This window comes from Ahaetulla prasina, chromosome 10 (genome assembly GCF_028640845.1).
Source record: "Ahaetulla prasina isolate Xishuangbanna chromosome 10, ASM2864084v1, whole genome shotgun sequence".
Classification (NCBI taxonomy): domain Eukaryota; kingdom Metazoa; phylum Chordata; class Lepidosauria; order Squamata; family Colubridae; genus Ahaetulla; species Ahaetulla prasina.
The window spans coordinates 7,157,507-7,168,548 of record NC_080548.1 but is presented as its reverse complement, the minus strand read 5'-3'; the positions used below and the strand labels follow the sequence as shown (position 1 = coordinate 7,168,548).

The following is an 11,042-nucleotide window of genomic DNA, read 5'->3' as shown; positions in this document are numbered from 1 at the left end:
CTCAAGCAGGAGAATCAACTGATGATGCTGTTAATATGGCTCTGCACTACATCTTACAACATCTTGAATCTCCAAAGACCAATGTAAGGGTCCTCTTTGTAGACTTTAGTTCAGCATTCAATACCATCATTCCTTGTGTGTCCAATCACACTTGGCAAATAAATGCTATGCTATGCTATGCTATGCTATGCTATGCTATGCTATGCTATGCTATGCTATGCTATGCTATACCATCTCAGATAAGTGACTGTCCAGTCTCTTCTTTAAAAACATCCAGTGATGGAGCACCCACGATTTCAGGAGGCAAGCTGTTCCACTGGTTAATTGTCCTCACTGTTAGGAAGTTTCTCCTCAATGCCAGGTTGCTTCTCTCTTTGATTAGTTTCCAACCATTGTTTCTTGTCCTGCCCCCAGGTGCTTTGGATGCGCCAAATGGTCTACAACGACCCATTGCGGAGGGTCACGCGATGCTCCTTCCTATTGTAGGATGTCCACAAGATATGCGATGCGTATAAAAACCGCTCCGGTCGCCATCCTGACTTTTTTGACCGCATCCTCAGTAGCTTATCGCAGCTGCAGCGGTTTCCCGGAGAAGCCGAATTTGGAGAGCGGCTGCTTCGAGGCCGGCGGGCGAGGTTGGCACCGAGCGGCGCTCGGATTAAGCCTCGAATTCTTCCACTGGCTCTCAGGAGCGAGTCCAGTCAGTCTGCCCACCATCCAACCAGTCCTACCTGGCTCCCTCTCTCGGGGCTCCGAAGTGTGCAGGAAGGGAGGGCCCGAGGGAGGGGAGGTGGGCTGGGAGTCCCCGACTCCATATAAGGGCGAGGGCCGGGACGGCCAGGGGAGAGGAACGCGCGCCTGCGACGCCTGACTTTGGCCCGGCGCGCTCAGGCAGAGGCGGAGAAACCGACCGCTCCGTTTGAGCAGAGACGCGCCAGGTACAAGCGTTGTGGCGGGGCAAAATTCCCTCTCTCTCCCTCCTTCCCTCTTCCCACTTCACTTTCTTTTCTTTCGGCTTCTCCAACTCGCTTCCTCTAATGCTTACAGGCAGGTTAGGGCCCGGGGAGGGGGCAGGGATGATGGGGAATGCAGTCTCAGGAGCCGGGAGGAAAGGGAAAGCAGGGCGTCCGAGATTTGGGCAGTGGCTAGAAGGGAGTTGCGTCCGCTGATACTCCCCATTTTGAAAGGTGAGAAGGACACCCCCTCCAGGAGATGCTAAGTCGTCCTTTGGGTCTGCATTTTCCTATCTACTTCCGAACTCCATCGCCAGGAGAGCGTTGTTAATTTGCCTGGCAAGAAAATTCTGAGGGTGTCTAGTAGCACCGTTTTCCGCAGACAAATTTTATTAAATGGCACAAACTTTTAGGAGCTGCCCCCTCACAGAGGCATCCGATGAAGTGAGCAGAGAGCTGGTGCCTTTTAATAAAATAAAATAAAAAAACACCTCATTTTCCATTGCAAAGTTTTCCGATTTGGATCCCCAAAGCCGAAATCTCTGTTCCTTCTGGAGCTTTGAAGGTGTGGTCTCTTGGCTGGAGTCAAGCATGCCCAACCACAACACTTTGCTTTTCCTTTTTCTGCTCTATGCCAAGCTTGGTGAATGTGAATGGTTCATTTTTGAGATAGCTGAGCGCCTTGTGTGAACACAAGCAATTTGGATCATTTTAGGAATAGTGCATTGGGTGATTCTCCTTCCTGAAAATGAGTTAATTCTGAAAGCAGGTGAAGGGCAGTGTGTGAACACAGCCCTGGTGTTTGATCAAGCGGAACTGGCTTAAATGAGCACAGCAGGTGATTAAAATGCTGAATAGGCAAGAAAGAATGCAATGCTACTTGCCAGTACAATATTGGAAAAAGGTATTTCTAAAATGAGGGATACTTAGTGCTCTCTGAGCTTGGTTGTTTTCTTGCAGATGTTTCATTACTCAAACTAGGTAATATCATCAGTGAGGGTTGTTACCTAGTTTGGGTAATGAAACATCTGCAAGAAAACAGCCAAGCTCAGAGAGCACTCCTCATTTCAACCTTGAGCTACAAATATTCTCCTTTATTTAATAAAAATACCCCGTGCATTTCTTTAAGACTTAGGAGAACTGAAATAAAAGAATGGATTGATCGACCATTCCACTCATCAGTCCTAAATGATGATGTCCTTGATTTTTATCCCCTTTCTGCCAGAGGAAGCTCATCAAGTTCTAAAAAAAGGTTAGGAAAATCATTTTGGAAAGAATACGCTTACCTTTCTCCCAAGGTGACAGAAGTGGCATTCAAATGCCTTTTAGAAGGGCATTTCCCCATTTTATAAACCATTTTTCCAGTCCTATTCTAAAGCTTCAGAATTGTTTTTTTTAAAAAAATCTATATTAGTTAAGCATTCAAATAGAGGTGGGCTCTGAGCACTTAGACAGATTGTCATGTATTCAGTTTAAAACATGCAGCTGATGTTTGCATTTAAGGGGCTGTCCAGGCATAGATTTCCTGCATCCGGTATAGCTGGGTGGGGCAGCAACAGACCTTTTTTTTTATTTGAAAATTTTTATTTTATTTTATAAACAAACAAACAAACAAACAAACAAACAAACAATACAATACAATACAATAATCAGTCATTCAGTGCTTCATCTGAGTACATCTTTTGGGTCTTCTTCTTGTTCTCCAATGTTAATCATTTCATAGTATCATTTCATTTATTGTAACATTTCTTCCACATTTCTTGCTTTACTGTTAATACATTTATCAATCTTCTCTCTCTTCTTTCTTCTTCCCATGTTTTATTACAACATTACCCTATATATATTTCTTCTCTAGCCAATGATAAAATTGTCCCCATACCTTAAAATATTCAGATTCCTCTCTTTCTTTAATTGTCAAAGTCAATCTATTCATTTCTGCACAATCCAATATTTTTGTAATTACATCTCCCTCGGTAGGAATTTTCTCTGCTTTCCATCTTTGCGCAAATACTATCCTTGCTGCAGTTATTACATGTATAATCAAATATATATATTTTTTACTAAATTTATCTGGTAAGATACAGGGGCTAAGACAGCTAAGCTGGTCTATCGAAAGGTCGGCAGTTCAGCGGTTCGAATCCCTAGTGCTGCCGTGTAATGGGGTGAGCTCCCATTACTAGTCCCAGCTTCTGCCAACCTAGCAGTTTCGAAAGCATGTAAAAATGCAAGTAGAAAAAATAGGGACCACCTTTGGTGGGAAGGTAACAGCGTTCCGTGCGCCTTTGGTGTTGAGTCATGCTGGTCACATGACCACGGAGACGTCTTCGGACAGCGCTAGCTCTTTGGCTTTGAAACGGAGATGAGCACCGCCCCCTGGAGTCAGCAACGACTAGCACGTATGTGCAAGGGAACCTTTACCTAAGATACCTAATAGGAACAGCAACAGACCTTTTGACTAGTTGGCCACCAGTGCAGCTTTTAACAACTCTATAAATCTTCCTTGGGTCACCAGAGGGACCTGGGAGATCTCTGGTAGATCAGTCTAGATTTCTGGGGTTGTTTTATATTCCTGCTGCCCCTGTCAAAATGCTTCTGAAATGAAAGGAAAGAAAGAAATGAAACCCTTCTGAGCCAAAGCTCAGATGCCTCTGAAGCCAGAGATCTCACAGTTCACACTGCTGGTCGGGGCAGATAAGACACATGTGTATAAAAGCAAACCTTCAGTTTCCTTGGACTTTGCTGAAAGAGGTCAGGGAGCAAAGTTAATCAAAATGAAACTCGAAGCTCGGTGGGACGGCCCCTGCATCCCGGAAGACCAAGTGAAAGGTGGACGGGAAACGGAGAGGAAATTCCTTCCTTGGCTTTTGACCTTCGGCTCCTTCCTCCGGAGTTGGTGGCCACGCTGCTGCCTCTGCTTTTGGAAATGGTGACTCTACTACATTGCTGCAGGCTGAGATCATCCAGGAGGTCTTCATTCCTTATGAGGGGAAGGTTTGGGGAAGTTGGAAATGCAGGAGAAGTTTTCCTTGCAAAGGGGTGAAGATGGTGGCTACCTGGCACATGGTTTCTGAAACAGGCGATACAGGACTTCAAGCCCAGATTTTTTTCTGTAGGAACACCTTTCCCCCAAGCAGGTTTATTTGGGCATTCTAGATTTGTGCTTTTTGATTAGTTCACACACACAAGAGAAAAACATCCAGGGAAGAAACCAAATATGTATAGTGTTAGTGTTCAGTTCCCTGGGAAGAGAAAGTGAAATCCAGTCACATTGGCTGGGTTTCCACAACTCATAAGACCAAGTGAAAATGGGATTGGGTAGTCTGGGGGGGTCAATGTATTGTGAGACCCCCTGGTCTTATCTCAACATGTTGTGTGAACCAGACCATCTTTGTACATAGAGCAGATAAATGAGCTGGACAACTTCTAGGCACCCCTCAATCACAGCCCTGGCATAGTTGAAGAAGACACCCTAGTATCCTAGGATCTTCTCATCTCCACTTAGCAAAGGATCAGAGTTGGGGCCTGTCCACTCAGCACTGTGGGGCAATAGAAGCAGGGCATCCAACCCCCAAACCTCATCCCATCCCTGTCTTTAAGCTTATCCTGAAATAATCCACTGCAGAATGACTGCCTGGCTGAGCTTTGGATCAGCCAAAGTGGAAAAATGACACTTGTGAAGAGCAGCAAGGAAAGATGTGGCTGTGGCTACTGACTATGTGCTCCTTTGTTATAGATAGTAGGTGTGTTGAAGGCAAGGTTGTGCAGTCATGTCCTTCAGAAAGAATAGTAGACTATTTCTTGTAGGACATGTGGTGGTCCTTAATCAAATCTACTTTGCAGCTTTGTGGGTGAGGGTAAAGTGAGAAGCTGAAGGAGCCTAAGAGTCATAGAATTAACTTGCTGTGACATACCAGCTTCTGAGTCTCCACCAAGACAGGCTGATATGAGATGGTTATACTCTTCTTTCCCAGTTCAAGTGAGCTCTTTCAGGTTGAGAGTTCAAACTTTTTGCTTCCTTTTCTGGGTGACTGTGTAAACAGGACAATGTCCTGAATGTTATATTTCTTTCTAAGAGCTGGTTAGGAAGCCGGTGCTCAAGAGACATGGTGGGGCCAGCAATAGACAGGACAATGTAACAGAAATGGTTAAGGCCAGATTTGGAATTTTATAGGTCAAACACTCACCAAAAATTTACCCATGCTAAAGTGCTAGGAAGGGCAGGACAAGAGACTAGATTAGAAGAACATTTAGCAGGACAAGGATTAGAAGAACATTTGGTTAGAAGCAAAGGTATTCTTGACCTTTCCTGGTGACTCCCTGGACTGTTGGGAAACTCCCAGCCAGGCAAAGAGGAGGGATCAAGCAGGGAGTTAGTCTTGAGTTGTTGCACAGCAGCAAGAGACCAAGGATTGACACCCTTTAAGTTCCATGGGTCCTCATCTGTTTATTCACAAGAGAAGGCAAGTAGCCTGGGGAGATTCTTGTATTATAGGTAGAGTACAATAAACCTGAACCAGTGGTGGGATTCTACCATTCTACCCAGTTCGGGCAAACTGGTAGTGGCAGCGGTGGGAGGCTCCGCCCACCCTCCTAGATGTCATCATGGATGTTTATGTTTATGTTTATTCAGATTTGTATACCGCCCTATCTCCCTAGGGACTCAGGGCGGTTCACAGGCAAATAAAATACATATAAATACAAGATAAAATGTCCGTTAAAAAACTTATTAAATATAGCCCGATAATTAAAACAATATATATAATAAAACCCATTTAAAATCTAAATTTAAAAAACCTAGTCCAGCCCTGCGCAGACGAATAGATGTGTTTTAAGCTCGCGGCGGAAGGTTCGGAGGTCTGGAAGTTGACGAAGTCCTGGGGGGAGTTCGTTCCAGAGGGTGGGAGCCCCCACAGAGAAGGCCCTTCCCCTGGGTGTTGCCAGACGGCACTGCCTAGCCGACGGCACCCTGAGGAGTCCCTCTCTGTGAGAGCGCACGGGTCGGTGAGAGGTATTTGGTAGCAGCAGGCGGTCCCGTAGATAGCCCGGCCCAATGCCATGGAGCGCTTTAAAGGTAGTTACCAGCATCTTGAAGCGCACCCGGAAAGCCACAGGCAGCCAGTGCAGTCTGCGCAGGAGAGGTGTCACGCGGGTGCCACGAGGGGCTCCCTCTATCACCCGCGCAGCTGCATTCTGAACTAACTGCAGCCTCCGGATGCCCTTCAAGGGGAGCCCCATGTAGAGAGCATTGCAGTAATCCAGACGAGACGTCACGAGAGCGGATGGATGCTCTGCGCATGTGCAGAAGGCTCTGCGAATGCGCAGAAGTGGCACACAAGGGTGAAGCGAGTGCGCAAGTGCACTCACAGTTCCAAAACGGTAGCGAAAGTAAGTGAATACCACTACTGACCTGAACCCTTCATATATGGATCTGGTTGTGTGCACCTGACAGGGATGCCTTCATGTAGTTTTGATGACTATAATACAGAAAGGATGGGCTTCCAGGTAGTTGGTTCCCCTATTGTCCTGGAATCCAGGGGTAGAGGAAAGAGGAAATGGCCTTGAGGGACAGGAGGAAAAATCGCTACCAAGACATTGTCCAGATAAAAGGAACTTGAGTTTGAACAGGAATGTAACTTGAGAAAGCAACTCACACAGGACCCTTCCTAGTTCTCCCAAAGATAAAGGGAGGGGGAAACATATTCAGACAAAAAGACTCTATTCCTATAGCTTTACAACAACATTTTTCCTGCATGATACTGAATTCCTGGCCTGATCTATCCTGAAGTATTTACCTCAGGTTGTATGTAATTATAGTTAGCAAAAATTCTTGGGAAAATATTCGCCCTCTGCTTCCTGATGATCCAGTTTAGGAAACATACTTGCAAAAGAATCAATGCTTCTCCCAGTGTTTTCCAGTTCACCTGTGGGCAATTCATATCTTTCCAGACTGGGCTAGGTAGAAGTTGTGCTGTGTGATTTCAGTTTTATTTGTCTCCTCTCTCCAGAACATTTGGGATTCAGTAACTCAGACGGCACCATGAAAAGCTGGATTCTTCTGTGTACCTTGCTGTTGATGGGTGAGACTCTTCCTGCTCGGGTGCATCGTACACGGAGGGAACTGGCACCTGGATTGCATGAACAGGGGATACGGGATGCAGAAGGCTCGTACTGTGGCCGGCAGGATGCTTGTTGTCATGGGAGGGATGACGCCTGCACCATCCCCTACTTTGATACCCTTTGCTACTGTGACCTCTTCTGCAACCGAACCATCTCTGACTGTTGCCCTGATTTTTGGGAATACTGTTTGGGCATTGAACCACCATATCCAGTGCAGAAAGGTAAGTTGTGGATCTGAAGTGACACCTGATTTGAAGGTACTGCATGAATTTCCTGCTGAATCAGAATAAGGTCTGGATTAAGGCCAACTGAGGGATACCCTAAGCCCAGCCCAACAACGATTCCCCTTGGCCCTTCCATTGGTTAAGTGACAAGATGCTAAGAGTCATTCAGGGCTGAAAACGGTGAAAGAATTAAAGGCATGATAGGGGGGAAAACTCTGTGATTTCCCTTTCCCTTGGTATTCTAAGCACATCCTTATTCTAATGGTGAATGCAGGGCTGATCAGAATGGAAAGAAGGTCTGTGAATCTTGCAGTCTTATACCTTCTCTTACCACCAGTCATATCCTTGGCTGTCACTTGCCATTACATTTTTTGTTTGTTTATACTTGAAATTCAATAAAAGAGAATATTTGTAGTTCTGAGTGGAACTGTGGGGCCAATGGTGTTCTCTGAGCTTGGTTGTTTTCCTGCAGATGTTTCATTACCCAACTAGGTAATATCATCAGTGCTAAAAGGGAGTGAGGTTTGCTGTCTGTTTATATATAACAGATTTGCTCTTTCAGCATTGGTGGGAGTGTGGTTTTGTTCTTGGTAGTGTCTACCAAGAAGAAATCTGGAAAGAACGAAGAATTCCACATTTGCAATTCAATATACTTTTTGCCCTCTCTGTGTGTATGTGAATGTACTTTTTAAAAAAAGTTTTGTTTTTTGTTTTGTTTTTGCCTTTACTTTGTTTTTCTTTTTTTAAGGATTCATTGTGTTCTTTTCTGCAACAGTAGTACAGTAATATAGTATTGTATTTATTTATTATTTCAATTTTTAAGGCTACAGATTTGTAAACAACTCTGGTGGTTCACTATGGATTAAAAATAAATAATACATCCGTTAAAAGACAATGAGAGAAACTGACATGTTATGGAGGGGAGGGGCATCACAACCATTATTTAATTGATATATAATATTACAAAATAGATACTCATTTTTATTTAAGAAGCATTAACCGTTAGGATTTATAAACCTTTATAAATAAGTCCAAAAATTGAGCAGTATGAATGTATAGTTGTATTGTTGCTTACTAAATCCATATGGGTTTCCACCCACCCACATTTCAGAGGTCATTCCTGGGTTTATGAAACAGCCTTTCAAACAACCACAATCAGTCCCACCATGGATACAAATCACTTCTGCAGTAACTTCATCTTCTTCCTTGGCCCCCAATAAGGAAAATCTGATTTTCTTGCTTCGGTACAATAGCTCTCTTTCTACTGGATTCCTAATGAAGAGGCTAGAAGTGACACTCTCAACAATCTGCCTTTTCTCTAAACCCAAATGCTGCTTTAAGCCTCCTTCTGGGTTGTTTTTATGGTGTTGGGATTCAAAAAAGGAGGAAGAGGTAGGGGAAAAAAAGCAGAATTCTATGCATGTCATCCTCAACTTAAAATCATTCATTAAGTGACGATCCGAAGATACAATGGCAGTGGAAAAAATGACTTATGACTATTTTTACACTCATAAGTGTTGCAGCATCCCCCTGGTCATGTGTTCAACATTTGGATGTTTGGCAACTGGCATGTATTTAAGATGGTTGCTGTTGTCGTGTCCAACTCCTCCGCTGACGGCCAGGTCAGGGAAATCCGAATCAGGCTTGCCTCTGCAGCTCTGCCCAAAGTCCTAGCAAAGTCCTCAGAGCAGGCAGGAGACCAGAAAGTGACTTCAGCAAGATAAGTTCGACTTTGCCTGACTCAGAGACTGCCAGAAAGCAGATCCTTTATATAGGCCATGGGGTGTGGCTCCATGACTCAGCACTCATTAAGGCCTGCCCCTGCCTTCCTTCTGTTGCCTCCGCCTATCCAGTCTTCTAATGCGAGGGTCACTCCAATCAGCAGCTGTTGGAAATAAACTTTCCTCAGGCTCACATGCTGTGGAGGAGGGGGAGGGGTCTAGCTGCTCCGTTTGCCTGGGCATGGAGCCAGAGCTGGGGGCTGGAGATACTTGCTCTTCTTCAGCCTGTCTGGGCATGGAGCCAGGGCTGGGGCCGGGAGATGCCCCCTCCTCAGCCTGTCTGGGCATGGAGCCAGGGCTGGGGCCGGGAGGACATTCTTCAGCGTTCGGAAGCAGATAAGCAGACCCCGGCTGCGGTGAGAGCGGGCAAGACACAACAGCTGTGTCCCAGGGTCACATGATCACCTTTTGCAAACTTCTGACAAGCAAAGTCAACGGGGAATCCAGATTCACTTAACAACCGAGTTACTAACTTAATAACTGCAGTGATTCACTTAACAACTGCGGAAAGAAAAAATCATAAAATGGGATAAGACTCGCTTAACAGCTGTCTTTCTTAACAATGCAAATTTTGGGCTCAATTGTGGTTGTATGTTGAAGACTACCTGTAGTCTATATTTTGTAATCTCCCATATCTAATGCGATAAGCAAGTAATTGGACTGTAGTTGGCAGGTGCTGCCCCTTTTGTTGGATCTTCCATTATCAGGTATGTTTTGCCAGATGTAAACCAATCTTCAGTTTCACCTCTTTGCAGTATCTTGTCAAACTGTTCGGCAATGAGTTTGTGTAGACCGATCAGATGTTTCAGCCAAAAGCCACACAGTTCATCTTTACCTGGTGCTGAGCAATTCTTGGTCTTCCTTGCTCTTTTCTCCATCGTATTGTGGCCTGTTGGCCGCCAGCCCCTCCAGCAGCTGAATCAGATGAGAAGGCGGTGTGAGGGCATCAAGGCAATCTGAGAGCTCTGAGGGGGAAGAGGGAATGAATAGAATAGAATAGAATAGAATTTTATTGGCCAAGTGTGATTGGACACACAAGGAATTTGTCTTGGTGCATATGCTCTCAGTGTACATAAAAGAAAAGATACGTTCATCAAGGTACAACATTTACAACACAATTGATGGTCAATATATCAATATAAATCATAAGGATTGCCAGCAACAAGTTATAGTCATACAGTCATAAGTGGAAAGAGATTGGTGATGGGAACTATGAAACGATTAATAGTAGTGCAGATTCAGTAAATAGTCTGACAGTGTTGAGGGAATTATTTGTTTAGCAGAGTGATGGCCTTCAGGAAAAAAGCTGGGAGAGAGAGAGAGAGAGAGAGACAGAGGTGGACCCTGGACTGTCAATCAGCCCTCAGATGGAGAGTCAACAGCCCCCAGGTCTGGAGGTGGTTGATGAGGAAGAGGAGGAACAGCTGGGTCTAGTGCCTGACATGTGGATGTGCAGAAGGCAAAGAAGAGGAGAGCAGTGGAAATCTATGGGCCAATCCTTGAGACGGAAGAGCCACTGCTGCTAGCGAAGCCCCACCCTGGCTCTGGGCAGGGGGTGGAGATGAATAAGTGTGACAGACAACTATTCATCTCCCTGCCAGACAGATTTGTTAGCCTGCTGTATGAGAGAGACTTTTTGCCAGGGCTGCTGGCACTACTAATAAAGGGAACAATTAAGTAACTATAGAGGATTTGTTGTGTTTTGGAGCCGGGTCAGAACACATCGCTTCTACCATTATTGCAAATTCTTTCATTTCAGCTTCTTTTCTGTTTTATCCATCTTTTTTTATCCAAGCGGCATTCTTGTTGTATTTCTTTGGGTTGTCCCATAGCTGTGCCTAGAACTGCACTGCTTCTACTTTGTTAGGTGTTGACTCATTCATTGCATTCTCTCTGCTGATGCATTGGTGCAAAGCTTTCTGCTTCAGCCGAAATGGAAAATTCTACCTATAAGGAAAAATGCATGC

The 11,042-nt window shown here is 44.9% G+C and overlaps 1 protein-coding gene across 1 annotated transcript in view; it reads left to right on the top strand.

The window, feature by feature from the left end:
* The first annotated feature begins 561 nt into the window (after nt 1-561).
* TINAGL1 (tubulointerstitial nephritis antigen like 1) overlaps nt 562-11,042 on the top strand; it is a 44,769-nt gene continuing 34,288 nt past the window's right edge. The window contains exons 1-2 of the mRNA XM_058195423.1: nt 562-938; nt 6,959-7,291. Coding sequence (XP_058051406.1) covers nt 6,991-7,291 — 301 coding nt within the window. The 5' untranslated portion in view covers nt 562-938; nt 6,959-6,990. The remainder of the gene's footprint in view (nt 939-6,958; nt 7,292-11,042) is intronic.